A 27841-nucleotide genomic window follows, 5' to 3' on the forward strand; every position below is an offset into this window, starting at 1 on the left:
ATAAAAACCTGGATGGCATAGCAATGGCCGGCCAAGCGCACTCAGGTGGAAAGGGCAACCCATGCACCTTCCTCATGCCATGAGAGATCATGCCACCCTACTCTGTGAGTATTTCAGACTATACACAGTCAAATCAAATTAAACATTAATCAATTTCAACATTCACTAATTACCATAAGGTATCAACTTGCTCAAGGGTTTTTTTTTCCTTAACCATATGTGTCAACATATCAAAGCTTAATGAGAAACTTACTAAAAGTTGATCAATTCACAAAGATAGTGTTTTGTCAAGATGCCACACAGATAAAAAAAAAATCATTCAAATTAGAATCTTGGAAACAAATCCATGCATGTCCATTATAATGTCTCATGCTTATATAAGTGTATCTTAATACAAGCAAGATTCATATCCACAGACATTTCAATACTTGAATATATGATTATCTAGCATGATCTAAATCATAATGTTGCAAAAGTAACAGTGCATATGCATGTGATAGAAGTAGCATAGATCTAATTAGATTCAAATGGAATTAATATATTTATTCTCTACTAACCCATTAATTTTAATTAGCAATATTCTAGGTTAAATGGATTCTATATATGTTGTTTTTCATGAGATTTTGGTGACAATGTGCACTTTCTAATTGAAAAGTTTAAGCTTTAATCTTAAGAGAACAGCGTCTATGAGTTTATGAAAAGAAAACACAATCGAACCCTCTTTTTAATTTGATAAGTACTTAGGGTAGATGGAAATAAATTTTCTAACCGAAGGAAACTATTCTAGAATCCATCCAAAACAGTGGTGCAAGAAAGATTGCAAAATAAAGGTCAAAAACCATCTTTAAACAATTTCTTTATAAAAAAGGTGAGATGAACAAAACTCCATTATAACAGCATTTTGGTAAAAAGTCAAAATATTGGGCTGGATTCAAAAATCTTTTCATAAAACTTAAATGACCCATTCTTGCCCTATTCTTTATTTCTTCTTCTCAATTTCTCTTTTCTTTTATTCTCTTCTTCACCTGTCCTTCCACCAACTTGCCCCAGCCACCACCCACCTTTGGCCAGCCACTAGCAGCTCCAATGAGCGATGGACCACCATGGTGGTCTGACAGCAACCGATCGAAGGTGAGTTCCCTCCATTTATTATTATTATTATTATTATTATTATTTCATTTCCCAAATTTCAACATACGTTACTCACTGGGTTTTTGGATAAAAAATTACAGCAACTACCTCCAACTGAAGCCGACCGAACCTTCCTGCAATATCTAATTGCGACAACAAGGGAATGGCTGATTGCACTTCCCTATTTCTTTCCCTTTGATTTATGATACACCCTCATGTGTGTTTTTTTTCTTTTGTTTCATTGATGTATAATGAGTTCTCTCTCTTTCAGTTGCAAAGAACTCAACCCTGTGGTTTCTTCGTGCTCGATTCATTTATTAACAGTGTACTTATATTTTGTTTCTGTAGATACATCTCTATTGTCAAAAAGGAGCTCTCTCTCACTCTCTGCTACCGAGAGCTTAAGCTATGTGTTCTCTTGATTATTTTGTTTATATATTTACTTACGTGTTCTAGTCATTACCAATGTCAGAAGATATACACCAACTACGCATGCATCCATGATAGTTCATGGGTGAATTAGTGCTTATAAATGATGTATGATGTATCAATAAAATATCATTATTATAACATAATATGGACCCCATGTATTTCATATACCGAGAAAGCATAACTAGTGAGGGGAATCTAATATGTTACTCTTTATTTTGCGTGTCATCTTATGTATGTATGCACATGGAAGTACACATGATACATCCATGCATAATAACTTCTCATAAAGGCACAACTATGCTTGTGCATGACAAGGAGAATATGGCATATATGATACATGTTCTTTCCACATAATTACATACACACATGCATATTAATATCTACCGTTGAAAAATGAAAGGTGCCCAGTACCTTTAAGGGCTGCACAAAAACTAATGTCTGACAACCCAATCCCTACAGCTTTTAGCAGCAAGATAAAAAACACTCATCCGGAAGGCACACGGTACTAGAGAAAGAAACGAGGTTGAAGGCAAGAAGTAACTCTTGTTCTCTTCCCTAATGATACAACCTTATAATAAAAAAAAATGAGATAGCTCCCACCCATCTCTCTTTTATTTTTCAGTGGTGGCTAACTCACATAAACAAAAAGTAGTGTCCCACTACACGAAAACAATGAAAAATAATGATAATAAAATTACTAAAATAACAGATTTACCCATTTAGAACACGTAGGAAGGGAAGTACCTGTCCACTTCCAAAAAACAATGGAGAAAGATAGAATTACAAAATTCTGGGATTGTCACTAAAATATGGGGGTTTACATGAGTGATGTTTTTGTTCCACTACCCAATTCTGTTGGATGTATGTGGACACAAAATCCATTGCTGAATGCAATGAGATGCAAGATAAGAGAAGAACTCCTGACTCAAGAACATACTTCCTAAATCATTGTGAAAAATCTTTAGTTTGTATCCAAGCTGCTGCTCAACAACTTTACGGAAAACTTGAAAACAAGCAAAGGTGTCAGCCTTATTCTCTAAAGTAAAGATCCATGGAAAACATGAACAATCATCGATGATAAGCAAATAATATTTATGTCCCTCTCTTGACAGAGCTGACCCCCATAGATCGGCATGAAGAAATTGTAAAGGGAATAAAGCATGAAATTTAGCTTTAGGAACTGGCAATTTATGCATACATCGAGCCAAAAAGTAAATATTCAAAAGTTGTAGCGAGAATTAAATTAGAAGCAACCGTTTTGTTCATCGATGCATGATTGTGTGTCCAATGCATGAGTGCCATAATTTAATAGTGATATTCAAACTCATAGAGATACCAATAGGAAAACAATTCATAGACTTAAAACTGTCAGACATCCTAACAAAGTCAAGAGATGACTCAGGTTGCAACTTATTCGTAGCAGCAACATTGAAGAAATCAACCAGGAAAACACATTCCCTCTTTAACTAGACCCTTGTGAAGCCTCACCCCATCTACACATTCATAACAATGGAACCATTAATTGAAAATTTTATATTTCAATTATTGTCTTTAGTAAATTGGGCAACTAACAACAATTTTTTATGCATGGTGGGCACATGTAAACCATTTTTCAGAATAAATGTAGTAGTTTGTAAAGGAAGGGTAATATTACTAACATGAGACATATTCATATTTTCACCAGTACCAACAACCAAAAGTGAGGTCTAAAGTAAGAGACTTTACCTTGTGTTGTTTTATCGTTATCGGTCATGTGATGAGTTGCCCCTATATCGGGGGTACCAAGCATTAGTTTGACTATTAATAGAAGACAAGTTACCCAAAGTAGATGACGTAGTAGTTCCAACCTGAAGAGACATAATCATAAAGGCTTTTGGAATATCGTAACATTGATGCACTGTATGGCTTTTGCAACCACAATATTGGCATATCACAACGTGATTAGATCTAAACAAATAGGATATAGAGAAATCACGACCACCACCATTAAATTGCCACCATTAAAAGTGGATGTTGTGGATCCCATGATCACCATTTCTTCCCTTACTACAGCCACTACTAAAATTCCCCACATCCTTGTTGAGCAATGAAGGCTATGGCATTAGAATCAATTTGAGCTATGTACATGGGAGGTACTAACTTAAGCTGACTCTTTTGAGGAGTGAGAAGGTCATAAATTTCTGAAAATGTTGACAAAGTTTTAAGTGTACTGACAATAGTAATGAATACTTCATATTGGCTGGTCAGTCCGCTTAGTGTGTATAAAACAAGATCTGAATTAGGACAACGTGACTAACTATAGCAAGGCATTGCTAAGAAATCTAACACGATGGAGATATTCTGCATAGACATGTTGCCCTTGATATTTTGCAAATAACAGTTTAAATGGATAACATGCCAGTTAGATTGAAATGAAAATTGCTATTCAAGCATGGTCCATGCATGACAAGCAGAGGTGCAAGAGATAAGTTAAGAATAGGCTTTGACAAAGTCGCTTTTACCCAACAATTGAACAGCACACGGCCATGTGAAATATGCTTGGTTATATTTGGTTTGATTGTTGTTAAGATATTTGGATGGAGAAGGTGAAGTTCCATCAACATAGCTTAACAAATCTTGACTAAGTATATCCTGGTGATTTGAGAATGCCACAACAAATTGTTGTGGTCGAGTTTAACCAACACAAGGGTTGTAAAAGCATTTTGCTACATAAGAGTAGAAAACACAGCAGTCACATCAACAGAAGAAGATGAAGGACTAGTTGAGGCCATTGTGAATGTCTGAACCCAAATATAAGACTCAGTGCCAACAAACAAGAAGGACTGAGAAGAAGGCGATCATCGACAACACAAACAACAGTAGTAACTTCCAATACAAATCAAGCCAATCTGGCTTTGATATCAAGAAAATATAAAAAAAGAACAAGTAGAGACGAAGAAGATAACACCAATTTAAGGTGGTTCGGCTTTGTAGGTTTTTCTTCACACACAGAAAGAAAGAGGGATGAGTTTAATTTTTTATTTATGATTCGCAGTTACGTTTGAAGCCCACAATTTGTGGGTTTGCACTTCAACATGATTGGCTCTGCAGGTAACCAACTCATTATGTGATCTTTATTTTCAGATGTGTGCAACCTTGCATCTTATCAATCAAGTCCTCCAATTTTATCACATGAGCCTTCCTTCTAAGAACCTATTTCTTGAACCCTTTTCTCTCCTGACGGTGGTAGAAGGAAGTAATGCACAAGTTTACACAAAAATTTAATTATAATGCCTTTGTGCTACTTGTTAATCCTTGTTCCATAGAAAGCTGTGATATCATTTTTCTGAACGGTGAAAGAGGCATTTGGATTTCAGCCATGAGTCCATCTGCCTTCAAATTCTGATGGTTCTTGGCTGGTCTATTCTATATTATGCTATGTAGGAGCATAAATAACTTTGGATACCATGAAGTCAGAACTAAAACATGCCCATGCACAGGCGAATACTGTTCTATGTAGAATCTTCGTCTAGATAACAGATTGAGAGAGATTATAATATTGAATATCATCATTATATATTCCTCAAATCATTTGCACGTTCCATATAAGATCTTCCATGGCCTTGCTGTTTTCTTTTTATTGATTGTGCTTCAACTCTACTTGCACAACTAGGTATTTTTTTGTCGTTCCTTTTGACGTAAGTAAAATGATTACCTCAGTTTGTGGTTTTGGTTTCTTAATCTTAGTTGTGGTCTGTAGTGACATCCTATGTTCCATTTTACACCCATCTTTTCTAGGATGATTGGGTCAACATGTATCTAGATACGATCATATGCATAAAGATGCCAATGCAAGTGTGCTTTTGGTGATCCATGAGTGAGGGTTTCTGAGCAAAATTAGGACTAGAGGCTTTCAACATGACAGACATGAACTTGAATGGTCCTCAGTTTGCTGAGTAGAAGAACAAGATCATGGAAGTGCCTTAATCGTTTCTAAAGTAATTTGCAATTGCGGTGGTGAAATGGGTTAATACTGTCAGTGTACATAGAATGAAGCCGTTGTAACTTGACAAAATAAATTGAGTTTCAGTTACTGTTACTCCAAAATTTTCCTGGGTCATTCGTGTTTCAATCTTTTTGGGCAGCTGTTACATAGATAAGGGATTTTGGAGGTCAATGAAGCATGTTTACTGACGGTAGATAATGTGAAGCCAAACATCTAGTAACGCCACCCTTTCTTGGGCACCTGCTTGTTGCCACTCCAATCTTCGACAGCAATTGCAATTGAATTCCATAAAAGTTGTGAATTGCATTTCAGAAATCAATTCTTTGCATTTCTTCCAAAAGTTGATGTTGCAGAGCGAACTACATGGCTGGAAACCGGAAAATGAAATGTTAAAGAATTTATTCAACCATGAAACTTTGGATTATTATTCACGTAGTTCATGGTTAAACTTTTGAAAAGAAACTTGAGAAGATTGGTTTAAAAGAAAACTGGGCAGAAACTGTGCAATTATGGTTTCTTTGCATGGGAACCCTGATTGGAGCATGAGGCCTGCTTGCTTAGTTAAGCAACTGACACGAGCTGTGCAGAGAAACTGATGTGCCGAGCTTGGTCGGATCCATCACCACTGAGCACTGAACCTCAATAGAGAACCTGGGTCTCACGAGCCTACCTAAAACAAAAGCTTTTGATCTGACAACAAAGGAGAGATTCACAGGGATATTGTGATCTGGCTGCCCAGATGTGGTGAAAGCAGAAGCGGCTCCATAAAGGGGAACTCTGTCCCCTTGCAATGGCACACTCAGTGTCCTCTCGCTTCTTCTTCTCTGGTAGAAATTTTTGATCTGCCACAATCGAAACAACCCAAATCAGTGAACCCCAAAAAAGCTGTAAGCAAAGAAATCATGCAAGATTCTTTATGGTATTTTCTCGCTCCTTTCTTCTTGTGGGGGAGGTGCGGTGCTTACACATCCAGTGGCGACACTCATTTCTGAGTAGCAAAGGGTGAACGGAGAAGAAGAAACATGCACTCCGAAAAACGTTGCCGTGTTCCGGTAAACAAGCATTAAAGTCGAATTCACAGACGACATGATTGTTGGTACGCCGGATGCATCTGACCCAGCCTGTAAGTAAAAGCTCTGAAAGCTAATACTCTGCGAGAACGAAAAATTGCCAAGAAAGTGTGAGATATGTTGTCTATTGAGTCCTCAAAAGAGCTGCCCAATTCAAAGGTCCTACTTATGCTGATGAACAAGATGATGGTGGTGCAGATGAAAACATAGAACTTAGCGGCTTTGCTAAAATCGAGATCAACACCAGTAATCTGTGCGAAAGGATTGAATGTCTGAAGCCCTTGTAAGGGCATTCTAGTGTACCAATTATTATGCGGTAATGATCAAATGGGGACTGGATAGAGCTTAAAGAAAGAAGATAACGATGATCAAGTATTCCAAGCAACCTTCATGGTGATGGTTGGCTTCTGAGGGCGGGCGGCTCCCCAAAGAATCAGAGACAAGAGAGAGAAGAGGAGGAGAATGCAGAGGAGGAACAGGAGGAAGTAGCAATTTCGGCGGCTCCCGTTCTCTTGGTCTTCTTCCTCCTCAAGCAGGCCTTCCTCTTCTATTGTAGGAATGGTGCTGCGGGTCCAGAGATTGTCTCTCTTGCCGCTCGTGCAATTGTCGGAGGTCTCGTTGGAGGGGACCCTGCTGGCGCCCGTTTTCAAGGAGACGCGCATCCTGCTGCCGGTGGACGAGCGGCGGCCGCTGGTGGGGGAGCGGCAGCCGCTGGAAGAGCGGTAGGCGGTGGAGGTGCGGCCCGGTGATTCCATTGGGCTGAGCACCGTCGTCGAGGACATCGACGTCTTCTCCCCATAATGAGAGTCGCCGGAGGGGCTTTCTACGTAGTAGACGGGCTGCTGCGGCGACCGACTTGGAGACGATTCGCCGAAGCTTGTTTCCTCTGAATCTGTCATGGCATGCATTTTTCAGACCCCCAACGCCGTGAACCGATCTCGTGCTCTTTGGTGTTCCGCGGCTTCTAATTTTCTCCGTGCTACAAGAAGAAGAAGGGTGGGACACTTGGGAAGTGATGGAGGAGAGTGAGGGAAGCGAGAAGGAACCCGGGAGGAGGGTCGCAGCCTCCGATTCCGGTGGCGGAGGAAAACGGAAACTCAACATGTTCGTTATACGTCAGCTAGATTTTCATTTTGACCAACCCGTTTTTAACTTCATCCCATAAAAGTGCCTTTTATTTCTGAAATTTTTAAAAGAACTCTTCCTCTACATGTCCCAGGTGGACCGAACAATAGGTATCTCTTTGACCCATCGTTAAGGGGTACCTATTATGTATATGGGCCTTTAGATGGTGCACAAATAACAGGCATGTGCATATCAGCCTTATCTTAAGTGCCTAAATTACTCAAATGCTCTTGAAAAAGGGAAAACATAGTCATAAGTAACTTGGGATTTATGAATTCAACATGCAAAAATTACCAAGTCATGTGGGTAAGTGATGCGTTATTGGGAGAGGAAGGTCGTTTTTATTCTTATTAGATTAAGTTAGTTTTGGTTGAGGGTGACTTAAGTGTCAAGGCATTCGTGATGACGACGGAATGACCAATCACATGATCTCATGTGGCTGCATGGCATCACCATCTGGTGATGAGGGCATTCTACGTTTGTTGGTAGCCCTAACAAATAACCGCGTTTTAGCCTCTTAAAAAAAAATCTTCAAAAATTACAACTCATTATATGGAAGCGTGTGAGAGGTTGTTTTAAGAATTAATGACAAAATGATTACTCAAAATGGAGGTCTCGTTGTTTGATAACATATAGCACCGAAGCTCCACCACCTGTTGCCCATATGCCTATATTTCCGGTGGCCTGGTAAACGCTCAAGAACGATTCAATCTCGGCTCTAATTTCTAACGAAATTCCCAGTGTGTCGCTTGCTTCTGCTGAGAGCTGCATGCGTACTGGGTAGAACCAGAAAAAAACCGCTCTGTCGAGGCCTGAATCTCTCGATCGACGTCGAGGATTCAGGCCATCTCTCTCTCTCTCTCTCTCTCTCTCTGCTTTCAAGTGGCGGTAGAGGCTGAATCCCTGGACCGCTCGACGGGCCTGAAACCCTCGACGGATTCAACCTTGAATCTCTCTCTCTCTCTCTCTCTCTGGTTTCATGCCTAAAACCCTCGCCGGTGAGGGTTTCAGGTCGACGGATGCAGGCCATCTCTCTCTGGTTAATAATTTAACTAATAAATTATTTAAAAAAATTATAAGCAACTTTTATTTGTCAACATTTCAGCGGCACCTTAAAATTCGGCTGCCCGTTTAAAAATGGAATTTGAGCCTTTTTTTTTTCTTTTGGGGCAACCACAGTTGATAATGGATCAGTGATCCTTATGCAAGAGAGAACTCAGTTTCGACCGAACACCCGTCACTTAAATGTCATTTTGGAGGCGAAATTGACGCTGTTTTGCCTCCAAAACGGTGTTTAAGCATGTCAATCCAACATGTCCATAGTCTTTTACATATTTGATTATATGCATGCACAATCTTTAATTCCAATGAGCATTTAAAGATACAGAAAGCGACCAAATTAAAAAATATAAAGAGGGCCCTCAAAGATCATATATTTAATTTTTTGTGCCAAATAGTTCCTATCGGTTTGAATTCAACTTTAATGTCTTCCTTAGTGAGACCAACTTGACTAGATAAATCAAACGGACTGTCACCTGACTTTAATGTCTTCCTTAGTGAGACCAACTTGATTAGATAAATCAAACGGACTGTCACCTGACCTCCTAGATTTTGAAAAATGATGTTTTTTTATATAAGAACGGTTTAGAACCGCATTAATTAACTATAGCACAATGTTAAGCTACATCAATTAGATCCTCATCAATCAATCGAAGCGAATGACCATGTAGATTGGTAATACCGGTCACTCCAAATCATCCTTGAAAAGGCTCATGAACAACAAAATCAGGACACATATTAGCTTCTTTGTATGTATAACATAAGATACACTATAAATCTCGTCTCAACAATTCTTGACACTATTTCACTATTTAGAATAAAGGGTCATGAGGCTGCACTTCTTTTAGAATCTTATTCACAACTAACAAGGAAAAATGAAATTTTACTTGTTAAAAAATTTTAAAAATTTCATGTTGGCCTTTGTAAAAATTAAAAATACAGTATTATCATAGGTCCCTCTAATAGTCGATCCCTACACTATATGCCCCCCCCACCCAAAAAAAAAAAAAAAAAAACCGTACCTAATTTGCCCCTGATCTCATGGCTGGGGAACGTGCATAATTCTTATAGGTAACTTGTGTAATGGCTTACAGCCACAGCTGAAAGAGGTGGAGAACTTTTGCTCGCCCTACAGTTTAGTTGAAAGAGCAATGTTATTTTTGCCTTTTTAAACCATGAGAGATAATGTGCTACCTTATTCTTGTGGGGGTTATTTGGTAAATAAAATAATGTGTGAATGTTCCATAAATGTGCCCTAAATACTCATGGATGCTTAGATGCTTAGTTTTAGTATTTCATAAATTTGTTCCAATCTTTAGAATATTCATGGAACATTAACAGAGGGTTCCAACTACCAAACAGCCCCTTAAACTGATTGGACCTTAATTTTAAAGGTCAAGTTAGTCAATAACTATATTACATGTGACTTCAACTCACATGCATGCAGGGGGGGCGAGCCATGGCCCGGGTAAGCCCAGGATTTTTTTTTTTTTTTACATTGAAAAAATCAAATTTTTTTAGTTTGACCCGACCGGTCGCTCCTCGTCGCTCCTCTTGGCCCGACCCTGGTCCGACCCTAGCCCGACCCGCAAATCGTCTTGACCTGACCCTAGAAAAAATTCTGGCTCCGCCCTGCATGCATGCATGGGGCAATAAAACATAACAAGGAGCATGCCACACACTATTCGACACTGCCCATGCACTAAAGAAATAAATTCTACATGTCTTCCTCAAGATCGAATTTGAAGTGTATTAGCAATATCAACTAGCTTCAACATACCATATGCAAGAATGTTTATGCATGCCAAAATCACAATTATGTCTCTTCAACGTAAGCAAGACGTGACATGAATACATGCAATTTCACATTTATGCATTATGCAAATTACGTCAAACACATGACATCTAGAGCAGATAAACCCCTTATATATGCACATTACCAACTAAAATTCATCAAATAAAAAGTATGCAGACATAAAGTTTTCCATGATTTGATTGTTGTTCGAGTATATAGGGCTAGAAAGAGATGAGGATAGATCAGTTTTAGGATTCATTGAATGTGGAAAGTTGGTCTAGATCGGTTTCTGGGATGCCTCATATCAAATAGATCCCAGTACCAGGCTCATTGTTGATGATCAGGTGATCAAACCTCTAACAAATCTAATCAAGTTGGTTCCGTAGTCGGTATTCGTAACCAATAGAATTTCCACTGGATTCAACATATATCTGGGTCTTGAAATCTGATTTCCAGATTTCGACCTTCCTTTTTTTCGTTTTGACAGAATTGATTTCATAACTTTAAATTTCCGGTTTTATATTTAAAGAAATTTGTTTCCAAAAGAAGCACAATGGGATCAGTTTTCTTTATGTTACTCAAATCCTGGTTCAATTAATCAGTTTATAAATCTGAACTGTAACGTGGGTCTGTTCCAATTGGTTCTGAATTTCAATCCAGGTCCGATCCACGTATCTGTTGGCAGATCCTTATGCCTCTGTAGATTCACGGATCAGGTTTGGAAAGGTTCAGCCTTATAATCAGATCTGTTATCCGCTCTTTGGTCCACCTGACTAAGGCTCAATGCCTTCAACTTTTTAAATAAAGCAGTTCTAGTTCCCGTTTTCTCAAATTCAAAAACCGATCTCTCATTTTATGATCCCCAATCTTAACCCATATAATCCGATTTTTGAACCGACCTACAAATTCTAGAACGTCTTTAGACCAACACCAACAGGTGTAAATTCTACTTCAATTGGGTCAACGGCCCACGATGAGTTTCTAGATCTAATGTGACAACTAGACCTAATCGGATCTGATCCACAACTTGAGATCCATATGTGACAGAAGGGTTCTTTCTCAACTCATTATCTTAGGGAATTAAATCCAAGCTTGAAAACAACAAATCTTTTTGTCGAAAACATGACTAAAAGCCCTAGGGGTAATATACAGCAAATAAAAAAAGGGACCTTGTACAGTTTGTTACTGCTCCCATTGCCTCCAAAATGATCACTGTTTTTCCAACACTTGGACACTTCAACCCAAACGATCTGATGGGCTTCAGATTCCGGACATCAGTGAAACTCAATCTTCAGCAACATCACCGGTTAAAAAGGACTTTTACTGACGGCCTTTTTTCCATACGTTGGTGAATCTGTTTCTTTTGTAGTGCATGTTCGTCTCTTCACACATCGTATGTAAAAGTCGAGGTAGGCTCCAGCTTTCTTTTTTGTGGGAGAAGAGAAGATTAATTTTTGTTTGGTAGCTTTTTTTCTTCCTTTATTTCCAACAAGTCGTTTAACAGGAACAATTTACTAGATAATGTTTTCGCTACATAAAAATATTCTTCAAATTTTATTGAAATCAAACATCTTTAATAACATTTACAAGTTTGTAAATTAACCCCTAAGAAAAGAACATCTGCAATGTTTAGATCTTGCCAAATAACTAGGTGGGACAATTTTCTCATTGTGATCTAAAGTGCATTTCATGTGCTCCACGATCTCCATCAGTCACTCAACATAGATTGTACTTTTGAAATGTATTAGGTTTAAAATTTACTTTCAACATAGACACATGAAATAATAAAGAGAGGGTTTTGGCAAAAGTGAGAAGGTCTGATCTGCGGCAAGGGTTTTGGCGAGAGTGGAGGTCTCCCTGATGGGGCCTCCTCCTTGCTGGTAGGGTGGGACTCGATGGAGTTGGTGGGTGAACATTGTTTCAAGTGGGATGATGGTCCGGGATGAATGGAAGCTGGATATGGAGATCAAGGAGGTTAATGGCAGAAAATGCCTTTTCATTCCATAGTATGTACATACACAGATGTGCTTTTGCAGCTGTCACCACACTTGTAGGAGAACAAGGTAAAGGGGAACTGGACCATGCATACATATTTTCTTTGCTCAAACCACTGTGGGCAGACATGTCATCAACTAACGTCCTTTTGGAGTGAATGGAAAGAAATGAAAGAACAATCAATCTTTTGTTTGGTTGATTAATTAAAAAAAAAATGAAAGAAAAGTAAAAAACTTGTTTAGTTGCAAAGGAAGGGAAAAGAAAGGGGGGGGGGGGGGAAGGGAGATGGAAATGATGCTCTAGTGTAAATCCAAGCTCTAGTATAAATCCAATCCCTCCAAATTGGAGGGATTGGGAAGGAAAATAATGATTTATGGCTTTTTACCTATATGCCCTTTCTTTCTCTCTATGCATGCATGAACAAGATTTTACATGATAACTGCATTTTTTTATGCAGAGTCTCTTTTTACCACTGTTCACGTAAACCATCGCAGCAAAAAAGCTTCTTCAAGTTCGTCTCTTCTCTGTCTATCTTTTTACCACTATTCACAATGCCCCCTCCTCCATTTCCCTCGTTTGGTGCAGGGGTATTATTATAAAATAATATAAATTATATCTTATCATTTCCTTTATGTAGTCCAAACAAACATGATTTTAGTAATTCCTTCCTTTCTATCAAGAGCAAATGAAAGAGTAAGAAAATGAAAAGCGGGCAGCTCAGATCATGGCATTGACAAGGAGAATTAGTGCTTGGGTGAGGGAGCACTAGCCTCATTCTCTTTTCCGCCTTCATGACGGCATTCCTTTTATAGAACTGTCGTGGCATGGCTAACATAGCGTCTCAACGAGACCTACTTCATTTGGTTTAAACCCACAAAGGCCACAGTTATAATTTTGATAAATACCATGTTGTCTTCTATGTCTCAAGTTTAAATTTTGTGACTATGATATGATTTCCAGCATCACTTCAAAAGGCCTATGGGCAAAAATTCTGATGTCATAGGACCCAACAGACCCAACAGAAGTTCAATTGATAAGGAGGGAAGAGCTAAGCATTGGATCACGGCTAATTTTGTTCTTAGCTGCTTAGGCAAAAGGTTTTTTGTGATACGAACCTATCTCCACCCAGATTTTCGTATCCGACAACACTTCTCAGCTCAGTGATGTCGTTCAGTAGATCAGGGAGACTTATGCTCGCTGAGGGGATTTTAGTGCTATTGCTAATTTATTTGACAAGTCTAACAGAGATCACATTGATGGCTGATTGCACAGCCTTCACAAGATTCTGGCAGGCCAACGACCTTTAGGAAATTAGAGATGTTGATAGTGAATTCACTTGGACAAATAATCGAGAGGAGTCGACTAATGTGATGAACATGATTGATCATTGTTTCATTTCTAATTGCTGGTTAGAAGTCCCAGAGTGTGCTCCTTGGCTAAAAAAATCTGCTAAGATCAACCTCTGATCATAATGATATTCTCCTGTCTTTTCCTGCTCACAGTAACAGGCCAACAGGTAAGCCAGCCTTTCAAATTTATAACTTTTGGTCCTAGCATAAAGACTATTTTGATTTAGTGAGAGCCAAGTGGCAGATGTATAAGCAAGGCTGCCCATGATTTGGCTCCTCAAAAGGATGGAGGAAGTGTGTCAAGCTATTCAGAAATGGAGTAAGAATGGAGCCAATGATTTTATTAGTTGCAGGGCTTGCATAATAGAGGCAATTTCCCATGTGCAAAGCTAAGGATGATACTTTTCTGGTAGCCCATGAAGGGGTGGTAAGTTGGAGATTCCTTCTCAATTCTTTGAAGCACTTAGGTTTCTATGGGCCATGGATCAGCAGGGTCCATGCATGCATAACATCAGTGTCCTTGCTCTCCACATTAATGGTGGGAAGGGGAATGGTTTTCTTTGAGTAAAGGCTTTGGGCAAGGAGACCCACTTTCACCTTATCTTTTTATTATAAAGATGGAGATTCTCTCTCGCAGTATGCAATATCAGATAGCCAACAAGAGGATAGATATTCCTATCTTTGGACACAGGTGCCCAAGGGTTTCATCACTTCTCTATGTTGACAACATCTTGCCTTTCTTGTCCCACAATAGACATAATCTTGGAAACCTGCAGAACTGCCTAATCAATTCTAAGAACTGCTCAGGTTTGATCATCAATGCTAAAAAAAAGCTCATTCATCAGATTTTAACCTCTCAAGCCAAGAGATCAATGAGATAAATGTAAGATCATTTGGTGGGCCGACATATGTCTATGAGGAATTTCAAACATTATGGCTGTCTTAATGTAAATATCCACTTAAGTGATTGCATTTCGGGATAATACGTCATTTTAGATGGTATAGGGTAATTTTGAAATGTATAGATACCGGTACGGAATTACGGACTCTTTGATGGGTGAAATCTGTAATTGTCCTTATTATAAAATGGTAGTGGTCCCTAGGGTCGTGCAATGGTTGCTTGAGACGGTGGTTTCTAGGGTTTCCTCTTCCCCATTTGAGAGAGACCTCACGTGCGCCGCAAAGACCCTAGAAGACCCTGCTGTGATCTTCCCATGCACCAGTTCAAATGGATTCAGGTACGCTTCCGCTTCAGTTTAAGGTTTTGTTTATTTCAATGATTTAGCATGAGCATGATCCTGTTTTAAGGTATATATGTTTGGTTTTGTATATGCATGAGGGGAGAAATCCCAACATTTGGTATCAGAGCCTTTGTTCTTCGTTAAACCGTTGATTTTTGGTGATTTTGTGCGTTCTTTCCATTCGCATGTTCCCCATATGGTTCTTCGGCTGCAAGTTTTTCAAAAATAAAAAAAAAAATTGCCGCCTCGCGCCCGAGCCCCTGCGTTTAATTTTTTGGACTGGGTCGGGTCCTGTCTGTATCCATTCGGTGAAACGGTTCATTATTGTCAAACCGGTTCTGAAAACAATCGAACCGGTTCATTCAGTTTCAGACCGATTCAACTCGATTCAGAACCGGTTTGGACATGTTGAGACCGATTCAGATCTTTTTTGGACCGGTTCATCCAGTTTTGAACCGATTCAGGGCTTTTCAGACCGGTTCATTGAGTTCTGGAACCGTTTTTAGCCATTTTTTTACCGGTTTAGTGGGTTTTGGAACCGATACGATCTATTTTTGACCGGTTCGTCCAATTTTTAGACCGGTTCAGCCCTATTTAGGGGCATGTGGGTGTTCAAGTTGCCGTTTAAGAACGATAAGGGCCACTTTAAGGCCGATTCAGTGGTTCTTGACCCACTTAAGCACAATTATGATATCGGTTTACAAAATTTTGGACTCTTTTGGGCTCATATCATTGAATCATTTGGTTTTGGATTCAATGTAAGACAATTTTGTATGTATCGCATCATTGAATCATTTGGTTTTGGATTTAATGTAGGGCAAACTTGTATGTGAATTTGGTTTATGCATCATTTTTTGCATGTTGTTAATTTGTGGGTGTATTTAGATGAATGTTTGGATTATGAATTTGATCTTTGGCAATGTCTGTTGTTTGAAATGAGTAAGTTTGTATTTTATGTCGCCAAAGTGACCTCTGTTGTACGAATTTGCCTGTTTTGAACATTAGATGATGGTATACTTGATCCATGCGGACAATGATCAACCCAAAGGAGGATTGTTGCTTGGTCAGGTTTAAATATACAGGGCAATGAATATGTGATAATTTTTCAGGTTTCCATGTGAATAGCGAGTCAATCCAAAGATAGACTCGTTGTTTGACAAGGTTAATTATCTATATTCATTGTTGACCAAGAATACCATTTGCAGTTAGTATTTCAATCCAAAGATTAGACATTAACGTTGCACTGGTACCTTGTGATAGGTTTTGGGCTATTGTGTTTAAATTCATTTATATTTGTTGTTTCATCTTTGTACATGTATTGATTATGAGCATGCTTTGGTTTGTTATTTGTATAGTGAGTTCTGCTTATATGATATTTGTAAATTTTGAGTACTATTCCTGAGTTAAATGATTCAATTTTTTCAAGTAAGAAAAGAAAGACTGTTAAAGAAGTTGCAGTTGACCAATCATCCGTTAAGAAACAAAAGAAGCATAAGGAAGGCCTATCAGGCTGCTTCTTTTGCAAGGATGAATGTCATATGAAGGAGGATTGTACTGAGTATCACGCATGGCATGAAATGGAGGGTACACTTCTCACTTTGGTTTGTTTTGAGGTTAATTTAACTTCAGTACCCAGAAACACTTGGTGGATAGATTCGGGTGCTACTACTCACATAAGTGTTTTTATGCAAGACTGCATAAATTGTCGAACGTCAAATAATGCTGTCTATGTGGGTAATGGCAAGAAGGCGAAGATTGAAGCCATAGCAAATTTTCGTTATTGTTAAAGACTGGTTGCTATTTGAATTTGACAGAAACTTATGTGGTACCGTCTTTTAGACGGAATTTGGTTCCTATTTCCTCATTGAACAAATTTTGGTTATTATTGTTCATTTGGAGGAAGTAAATTTAAGTTGTTTCTGTACTCAAATTTGATTGTCACTGGTTCTTTGTATAGTAGCGATAACCTTTATTTGCTTGATATGGTTGTTTTATATAATGAAACCTTGCATGTTATGTCTAGTGGTACTAAAAGAAAATTAGCCAAAGAGAATTCTGCTATGTTATGGTATTGGCGCTTAGGACATATCTCTGAAAATAGAATATAAAGGCTTATGTCGAAAGGAATTCTTGAGTCCCTTGATTTTGCAGACTTTAATGTTTGTACTGAATGTATAAAGGAAAAATGAACAAACATTAAGGGGTTACAAGTTTTATAATTCATTCAGTAAGTTTTTCTTTAAAAGGGAAATGCCCATTTCTTTGAGGATATTGAATTTGGGGGAGGTGATCAGGTTAGGAGCATTGCCTTTGAAGAGGGACCTGAGTCCACTCATACAGATGTTGTAAGCAATAGTTAGGTATTCATTCCTGTCATTGTTCTATCAACATATTCAGAAGAAGGCAATGATGTCGATCTTCATACTGAAAAACAAATTCAACAACCTCAAGAAAATCAAGTAGAGGTGTCATTGAGGAGATCCACTAGAGAGAGGAGAAATACAATTTCAAATGATTTTGTCCATCTCCAAGAACATGATGTTGATATGGGCTTAATGGAGAATGATCCTATCAACCTCCAGCAAGCAATAAATAGTTCTAAATCTCATAAGTAGATAGATGCTAAGAATGAAGAAATAAAGTCAATGATGGATAATGACGTATGGGAAGTTGTTCCCTTGCCTGAAGGTGTGAAACCCATTAGTTATAAATAGATATTTAAAACCAAGAGGGATTCATTAGGTAACATCAAAAGGTATAAGGCATGTCTTGTCGCTAAGGGCTTTACTCAAAAGGAAGGCATTGATTATACAGAGACTTTCTCTTCAGTTTTGTCAAAAGACTCTTTCAGGACTATAATGGCACTTGTAACTCATTTTGACTTAGAGCTGCATCAGATGGATGTTAAAACAGCGTTTCTAAATGGAGACATTGATGAAACGATATATATGGTGCAACCAGAAAACTTTGTTTTAGGTGATGCAAAGAAAATGGTTTGCGAATTGAAAAAATTCATCTATGGGCTAAAGCAAACTTTCCGTCAGTGGTATTACAAATTTCATCAAGTTATAGTTCCATTTGGTTTCGAGACTAATATGGTTGATGAATGTGTATACCAAAAGTTCAGTGGGGGTAAATTTAGCTTTCTGGTTTTACATGTCGATGATATATTGCTAGCAAGTAATGATGTGGGCATATTGCATGAAACTAAGATTTTTGTCAACAGCGGTTTGACATAAAAGATCTTGGTTGTGCATCTTTTGTATTGGGGATCTAAATATTTTGAGATTGTTCTTGGGGTATTTTTGGATTATCACAAAAGGCCTACATTGATAAGGTGCTTCAGCGATATGGCATGAAAGATTATAAATCATGAGATATTCCAGTTGCTAAAGGAGACAAGTTTAGTCTCAAACAGTGCCCTAAAAGTGAAATCGAATCTAAGGAAATGGAAAGGATTCCCTATTCGTCTGTTGTGGGAAGCCTTATGTATGCTCAAGTTTGTACTCGTCCGAATATTGCATTTATCGTTGGAATGTTAGGCAGATACTTAAGTGATCCTGGTATGGGTCATTGGAAAGCAGCAAAAAAGAGTTTTGATGTACTTACAAAAAACATAAGATTTTATATTCACATACAGGAAGTCAGACCAGTGGGAGATCATTGGGTATTCAGGTTCTGACTTTGCTGGGTGCCAAGACAATGACATCTAATTAGGTTTTGTGATTGCAGAATTTTGTCATGAGGTTGCGCATTATTTATGGTATAGAAAGACCACTAAGGTTGTTGTGTGACAATAATTCAGCAGTCATGTACTCTTATAACAGCCACAGTTTGTCAAAGTCGAAGCACATCGACATTAAGTTTTTGGGCTGTTAAAGAGAAGATACAGAATGGTCAGGTGTCTTTAGAGTATATTAGGACAAACTCTATGATTTGTGGATCCGCTTACCAAGGGTTTAACACATAAGGTCTTTCAAGAACATGTTTATATGTGGGTGTTATCCTTGGATGATGTGCTGGTTTAGTGGGAGTTTATATTTTGTTTGTTCTAATGTATGGACACGTATTCAGTTTTCTGCAGAATAAAGTTTAAAGTTCTTTGGTTCCATTCTGTATTTATGTTTTGATCTCCATAAGGTTTTAAAGTTGGACCAGTTGAGAATAGACATGTTGTAATCACATTGCATGTAATTCTCATGCTATACATCCATATCAGATTTATGTCATTGGGTATGTTAACATTTGTGATCATTAAAGGTTTAACTAATTTTGATATAGCGAAAGCCGCTTTGGTTCTATGTTGATATGATCATGGACGAGATTGGTGAAATGACGTTTAATAAGATAGCAGTTATGAGCTCTTAAGGTTTTTGTGTAACGTCTGAATGTATTAAGACATATTTGGCCCAAGTGGGAGATTGTAAGATCATTTGGTGGGCCAGCATATGTCTATGAGAAATTTCAGACATTATGACTGACTTAATGTAAATATCCGCTTAAGTGATTGCATTTCGGGATATTACGTCATTTTATATGGTATGGGATAATTTTGAAATGTATAGATATCGGTACGGAATTACGGACTCTTTGATGAGTGGAATCCGTAATTGTCCTTATTAAAAAATGGTAGTGGTCCCTGGGGTCGTGCAATGGTTGCTTGAGACGTTGGTTTCTAGGGTTTCCTCTTCTCCATCTGATTGAGACCTCACGTGCACCGCAAAGACCCTGGAAGACCCTACTGTGATCTTCCCGTGCACCAGTTCAAATGGATTCAGGTACGCTTCCGCTTCAGTTTAAGGTTTTGTTTATTTCAATGATTTAGCATAAACATTATCCTGTTTTAAGGTATATATGTTTGGTTTTGTATATGCATGAGGGGAAAAATCCCAACAATAAAAGCCTCCAATGAATGGAAACATCAGTGCTCCTTCTCACCAGTGACTTGCTAGAGAGCCACTGCTCCTCACTACCCATCAAAATTTAGAAATCTCTCATGTTGGAACCAAAGGCTGCTATCTATGATGGGCAAGCATGCCTTGTTAGGTATATCGTCAGCTCTATTCCCCAATATTGGAGTCTCATCTTTAAAACTCCACCCACTATCCTTCGTAAGAAAGAACACGAGTTTGTGCAAATTTCATATGGGGCGAGAATGAAGGATCCAATAACAAGCGTCTTGTGAGATGGCTTTGCCTATGTCTTCCCAAAGTGGAGGGTAGGATTGGACTGAGAAGGCTTCCAGACTTTAACAATGCTTCTCTAGCAGCTTTGGTATGTAAAGCTTTGCAAAAGGAATGTCACTAGTTGAGCATTATTAGAGCCAAATATACGAATCAGAAGAGCCCATGGATTACCAACTACGACTCTAGATGTTTTCCCATGTGGCGCCACATGTTTGTGGCTTGAAAAAACATTAGATCCCAAGTTAAGTGGTTTATTCACAACGGTGTTCATGCTAAATTCTGGATCAATGCTTGGCATGGCAATCCTCTCTTTCATCGAGGCGACCTCCTTTGAGAGACAAGAGGATGATACGCTAGTTTAGATTCTCTCCAAATTCCATTGTGGACCGTAAGAGCATAATTGAAGAAATAAGGGCCAAGGGGACCATAGAAAGTTGCAGGAAGCACATTCGGCCTAGTCACAGTCTTTCAAGAGCCAATTGGATGCTTTACATGGGTTGTGAATGTTAAGAAATAGGGTATATGTATACAGATATTACCTATATTTACGTATGTATATTACATGTATGAATATAAGTTAATATTTGTATTTAGGATGCCTTAGTTAGATGTTATCATAGTTAGGTTTTAACATTTTTATTTTCTTTTTTGTTTTACTTTTTGTTTATGTTCTAGCCGTTGGCAAGTTACGTTGGAACTAGTCCCAACGGCTAGTTCAGCCCTCCCTCTTTTATAAATAAGCATACTATTCTTTGTACAAATTCAAGCTATGTTTTACAGCCATTCAATATTTATTTGAATAAAAGATTATACTTTTTCATTTGGCTTAGTGCCTATTTCTGTTATATGCTTCATTAGTGACTGTTAGGTTGGTTTTTGCTGAGATTGAATCAAATACAGGCCACCAGGAGCACAAACTGTTTATATTTTCTGTTCACGTTCTTGGCAAATACAATCAACAGTTTTGCCAAAAATCAGCAGTTGCCTTCTCCGTACTCCAAGTACATGCTTGCATCAAATTCTGGTTGTTGAAGAAGTAAAATCCTTTTTCTTGTTTTTGATCGTCATCTCTTGAAGACTGTTACTGTTGTTGTTCACCAATGGTTTGGTGAAACTTCTACAATGATTTTTTCTTGACTTCCTTCGAGATTGTTATTTAAAATTTTGCCCACATGGAGGACTCCAAAATTTCGATCAAAGGAGGAAGCTATCATGTTCCATACAAACTTGATGGAACCAACTAGACGCTATGGGCAAAATGTTTGGAGATACACATCAAAGGAAAATATTTATAGGGCTTCATAAGAGGTACATCCATCCCTCCTCTGAAACTAACAAAAGTAGAAAATGAGATTGTAAAGAATTAAATGGGGAGGAAAGACAAAATGCTATGAATAAGTATTATAAAAAATGATATGATTAGGAAGCCAAGTACTCTAGGATTAAAGAAAAGATTTATGGAAGTATTGAACCTACAATCACCCAAGATCTTATGTATTATAAAAAACAAGTGAAATATGAGAATATCTCGAAGAAATGTTTACCCTAAAAGATATGATCTGAAAGTATCTATTGATTCAAAAAACTCAAAATATCAAACAAAGAGAGAAAAATGTTAGAGATTATTTTATGAAAATCTCTAGTGTGTGAAATGAGTTAGATCAACTTAGTCCTAAACTAGGAAAGGCTTGCAAGTGTCATGAGATTCAAAGAGATGAAGTAGTTTAATTTAGATTTTTTCAATTTTTTTAAGGACTACGACCCGAATTTGAACAAATAAGGTCAGTCCTACTATCTTTAGCCTTCCCTCTACTCATTTATGAACTTCTTACGAAATTGAGTAGAGAAGAAACTAGAATGCAAATTATCTACAGAAATGGATAGTGTCCTTATTTTCAAGCAAGAAGAAGAAAAAGTTTTAGCTACCTCTAGACCTAGAATCAACATTAGATCTTTTAGACCCCCTCGGTTTAAAAATCAAAATAAATGAGAATATAATGTTGTTTGCCACTTTTGTCATGAACCGGGTCATATAAGACCTAGTTCTCCAAAGTTGAACAATAATAAAGTACAATCATGAAACTATGGAGGACATTTTCAAAGGAGGAGCTTCATATCCTCAAGGCGGGCAACACAACCAAGGAACTTCATATCTTCAAGGTGGGTGATACATCCCTGGACAATTTGATCAAAGCAAGGTTGCAAATGTTCAAAATGAAGGATGTGATCTTACGTCAATCTCCACAACGTTAAGGCAAATCATGATGTTTCTTCAACCCATAATCAAGGAATCAAATTTCGGAGCACTAGCAACAATGACATCTATCTCCAACACTCTCGATATGATTCTTTGGCTTTTAGATTCCAGTGCATTGTAAATTCCAATGCATTTTTTCATATGACACCAAACATATCATCCTTGACCAATTTTGGACAACCAAGAAAGAATCAAATGTACTTGTCGCTGATGGAACATCTTTGAGCGTTAAAGGAATTGAGATTTTTGAAAAAGAACTTAGAAAACAAAAATTCATTTCATTGTTGAATCATGTTCTATTTCTTTCCTTGAATATTGCTTATATATTATCTATGTGTAGTTGCTTGATTTTCCATTTATATTTTGCTTCTCTCGTTTTCTCTTTTCCTCACTTCCCCATGGCCATAGGAGATAACTCTCACTCTCTAGAGTCAAGAGGCTATGCTCGAGTGCACAGAGAACATGAGAAGATGAGATTTCATTCCATAGTTGAATCATGCATTCTTTCTTTTCTTAAATATTGTTTTGATATTATCCAAGCATGATATTATAATCTTTCTATTTATATACCAATGAACGGTGAGAATGAGGGTATGGCTTGGGGCTCTTTATTTTCATATTAATTTTTGAGGTTGGGGCTTGTTCAACCCGGAAAAACCATCACGAAAATATACATGTTAAAATGCATTTGCATGTTATTTTACGCTAGTTTCTTTCCTAATCGCCCCATTAGGAACCCTAAAGAGTGCCTCGATGTGTTGCTAGATTTTCTTCCATACCCAACGGTGGAAGAAATATATTCTCTTGTAACCAAACCATAAATATTCTATGTTTTTATATAAATCATATTTTTCAAAACTTTTTCAAAAGAAATCTCTCTAATGCGGCCTTGGAGACTTAGCTTAGGCTCTTGCATGAGTCCAAACTCCCTTCCGGCCTATATCAAAATTTGAAGTCAGCTATTTTCAAATCAATCCTTGATTTTCATATTCATGAAAACGTATGCGTATATACATGTTATATACGTATGCATGCACATGAATATCTTTCTTTGTTGTTTCTCTTTTTATGACTTAACATATTTTTATAAACTCTCGTATACATATATATCAATATATATATGTACGTGTATTCCATTTTAAAATCTCTCTTTCTCTTTCTAAAATGATTTTCTCTTCTTTACTTGATATAAACATCATTTTCATAAGCTTTCATATATGTATACAAATAAATATCTTTCTTTTTCAAAACATGTGATTTTATGATTTTCAAGATCTTTTTCTTTCTTTATATCCCTCTTGGGATGTAGTCCTTCATCTTTTCTATTCTTTCAATATCTTACCTTTTAAGATTTTAATTTTTCATTTGCTGACCTCATAAAGACCGCAAACCAAGTAATGATCAATATTGGATCCATGTTTGATGGTCTACAACCTCAATCCATTTTCAAAAACTTTTCCTTCATATATATGATATTTACAAAAACAAAAATTTTAGATGTATGTTATAGTAGGAATGCGTCTAGAAGATGAATGTTATGGTAAGAATGAATGATTTTCCCTTTCAATCATATATAATCAATGCATCCATTCATTTTCACTCACTTAATGTCACGTATGATCACAAGCACTTTTCCAAAAGAACTTAAGCAAGATGAGATGAAGCTCGAACTAGGTGGTAACCGAATTAGAGCAAAATCTTAAACCTACTTAATGTCTTAAGAGAACACTAAAATGATTTCAAAATGTCTTTTCAAGTTTTCCAATGATATTCACAAGGATTCTCAATTCTAGTTTTTTTCAAAATATCTCACATTCTCAAATGATTCTTCAAGAATCTTTTCAAAAGTTTGAAACATCAAACTTTCAATATTTTTCTTCACCAACTTTCAATATTTTTCTACACTGCATATAGAATAAAAAAAATTGTTTAAGTTAAAACGAAATGTATCAATAATAAACATAGCCCTTGGGTTGATTACCCCCGGTAAAGGTGTCGAGAACGGTCGACTCTCGTATCGACGGGCGAGTCCCTTTCTTTCCTATTTTAAAACAAAAACTTCATTTTTCTAGAGCACTCCAAAACCAAACTAAAAATTTTGGAATGCAAACAGACCCTTATTTCTTTAACATCTATTAAAAAATGAAATATCTATCAAATGGATGTCGAAAATGTCTTTTTAAATGAAGATCTTATGGAAGATGTTTATATGAAAGTACCACCTGGATTGTCACTTCCACAAAGAAAAGTTCTTACACTTGAGAAGATTCTATATGGCCTCAAACAAGCTCCTAAAGCTTGGTTTGATCATTTTAACTCTATCATCTCTAACTATAGATTTCATTCATGTTTGACTGAGATTGCTTTGTTTGTTAAGAATACTACTGTAGGTATCATAATCCTCATATTGTATGTTGACGACATGATCATTACATGTAATAATATGGACGGTATCAAAGAATGTTAGAAATTACTACAAAAAAATTTATGAAATGAAAGATTTAGGTTTTCTAATATATTTCTTGGGTATTGAGGTTGCATACTCTACTAGAGGCTATTTTTTGTCACAAATTGAGTTTGCTACAGAGATTATTGTTAAGTTAGGTATAACATATGATAAGATTGCAGAAACTCCTGAAGCAGTATGAAGCAAAATGAAGCTCGATGATGGAATTCACTCCCTACCGGCAACTTGTGGGATCCTTAATGTATCTTAGTATCACCCGCCCTTATATGGCTCATGCAGTTTATATGGTAAGTCAATTTCAACATGCTCTATCAATGGTTCATATGGAAGCTGTTCTTCGTATCATTAGATACATCAAAGGGATAATAAATAAGGGAGTATTTATGGCTTCTTCCTCCTCTTTAAATTTGATTGCTTATACTGACGTTGATTAGGAAAGAGCTCCAAATGGTAGACATTCAACTACTGGGTTTTGCATTTTTTTGGGAGAATTACTCATATCATGGAGGTGCAAAAAGCAACAAAAGGTTTCTCTTTCTTCTACTAAAGCTGAATATCAAGTCATGGCCTCCACAACCATAGAAATTGTATGGCTTCGTCAAATGCTCCTCGTATGGGAACAAAAATAGAAGAATCCACTGATTTGTGCTGTGACAACAAGAGTTTGATCTACATTGCCAAGAATCAAACATTTCATGAATAAACCATTCATATCGAAATGAATTGTCATTATGTTCGTGAAGAATTTTTAAGGAAAACCATCAAGCTTCCATATGTCTTCTCAAAATTTCTGTTGGCCGATTTCTTTACAAATCCTCTATGTTCTCCCATATTCACCTTTCTTTTAAATAAACTTTTGGTGATAGCACCGTAAATTTAACGGGGGTGTTAAGAAATAGGATATATGTATATAGATATTACTTATGTTTATGTATGTATATTTCATATATGAATATAGGTTAATATTTGTATTTAGGATGCCTTAGTTAGATGTTATCATAGTTAGGTTTTAACATTTTTATTTTCTTTTTTGTTTTACTTTCTGTGTCTGTTCTAGCCTGTCGGCTAGTTCCTACAGCTCTTTCATCAGCCATTAGAACTAGTCCCAACAGCTAGTTTAGCACTCCATCTGTATAAATAGGCATACTATTCTTTGTACAAATTGGAGGTGTATTTTACAACCAATCAATATTCATTTGAATAAAGGATTATACTTTTCACTTAACCTTAGTGCATATTTCTGTTATATGCTTCATTAATGACTGTTACAGTCACGTTTTCAGTGAAGGTAGGTTGCCTCTTGATCAAAGAGCTCAAAAGATGGGGCCTCACTCTACCGTCCAGATGCAACTTTTGCCTAAACGTCGTTGAAGAGGAGGAATATCTATTTTTCAAAATGTTGTGTTTCTTGTAGCATTGTGGAATTTATTACTAGGAAGTTTAGGATTCACATAGGACCATCGGCAAGCCTATTTCATGGACTCAAGTGGTGGAGCCAACACAGATTTAAAGCAAAATGGATGCTAAAGTGTTAGAAAGATTGTTACCATACTTTATAGTATGGTTTATGTGGAAACTTCACAACAACATAAAACATGAAGGAAATGAGGTTTCGCTGAACCTGATGCAATTTGTGTGGAAAGCATGTCAAGGGCACTTCCTATCATGGAAGTGGTAGAGTAGGGACCAATCTAATCTACTCTATCATGTCAAATTGAGTTCGAAACCTAGACACATGAAACACATTATAAATCTTATTGTATTATAGAGATAAAATAACTCGACATGCAACATATCCAACTCAATTTGGTTGAACGTTATGACATATCTCAAACTCAATTTATCCTTCTTACCAAATAAAAAAGAACTCATATATCAATTTAGAGTATAAGCCCGGCCCATGGTAGATACTTAAGCATATGAATTGTCGTGTCTAACTATTCGTCCATCTTTTTGTGAAAGTCTATGTTGAATCACAAATTTGTTTTACTATTTCCATTTGAAACAAACGGTAAACTGAGGCTCTTTATCGAATAAGGAGACCAGGCCTACATATTAATATGATGATTTCATTCACATATAAACTTGCAAGACTCAAAACTCTCTAAGATTTGGATGGATAAAAATGGCATACGATTTTATTAGTCATTCCACAATCAACAAAATGCAATCACATCGACTCCCAATCTTTGGTGAAGGCTCTCTCTCTCTCTCTCTCTCTCTCTCTCTCTCTCTCTCACACACACACACACACATGCATGCACATATACATTAAGGGCTGCAGCTCTTCACTCACTTCCTCGCCTCCTCTTAAAAGGCATGGGAGAGAAGCCACACCGTCTTTTTTATTTCATTTAGGGTCTTTTTTATTTCATTTAGGGACCTAACATCTTAATTTTTAGCCTCGAGGCATGTAGTGTAACTGTTTGGACTGGCGGGCTGATGAAAGTCTGGATGGCAGTTTGATTCCCATGGATGCTGTTTTTATAGAATGCAAACAATGGATACATGAGCTCTAGTTGACATGTGTATAGCTCCCCATCTAGGTCCCGAAGCAACCCTAAACCCTAGTGGGCAAGGGAAACTCGTGGGGGGCTTCAGCTCTCTTGGGTACCCGCACTTAATCTACAATAAGCACTTTTGGACAAAAACTTGGGTTACGATAATATGTTTTCACTTGTTAAATTATTTTATCAAACCTTACTACCATACTATCGTAAATTCACCTCTAATAACAATTATATTTTTT

The 27841-nt window shown here is 37.3% G+C and overlaps 1 protein-coding gene across 1 annotated transcript; it reads right to left on the reverse strand.

The window, feature by feature from the left end:
• Positions 1-6105: 6105 nt before the first annotated feature.
• On the reverse strand, positions 6106-7526 carry LOC116266977 (uncharacterized). Its single transcript, XM_031648525.1, has 3 exons — positions 7005-7526; positions 6514-6699; positions 6106-6390 (listed from the first exon to the last, which is right to left on the reverse strand). The coding sequence occupies exons 1-3, from the start codon at positions 7524-7526 to the stop codon at positions 6106-6108; spliced, it is 993 nt and encodes a 330-aa protein (XP_031504385.1).
• Between the last annotated feature and the right edge of the window lie 20315 nt (positions 7527-27841).

This window comes from Nymphaea colorata, chromosome 13, assembly GCF_008831285.2.
Source record: "Nymphaea colorata isolate Beijing-Zhang1983 chromosome 13, ASM883128v2, whole genome shotgun sequence".
In the NCBI taxonomy this organism is placed as follows: domain Eukaryota; kingdom Viridiplantae; phylum Streptophyta; class Magnoliopsida; order Nymphaeales; family Nymphaeaceae; genus Nymphaea; species Nymphaea colorata.

What these genes read in the sequence shown, in the direction of transcription:
- LOC116266977 (XM_031648525.1), bottom strand. Translation starts at nt 7,526, where the DNA reads ATGCATGCCATGACAGATTCAGAGGAAACAAGCTTCGGCGAATCGTCT. An exon ending in AGCCAACCATCACCATGAAG is followed by an intron (nt 6,700 to 7,004) that starts GTTGCTTGGAAT and finishes TCGTTCTCGCAG; the next exon opens with AGTATTAGCTTTCAGAGCTT. An exon ending in TGAGTGTCGCCACTGGATGT is followed by an intron (nt 6,391 to 6,513) that starts GTAAGCACCGCA and finishes CGATTGTGGCAG; the next exon opens with ATCAAAAATTTCTACCAGAG.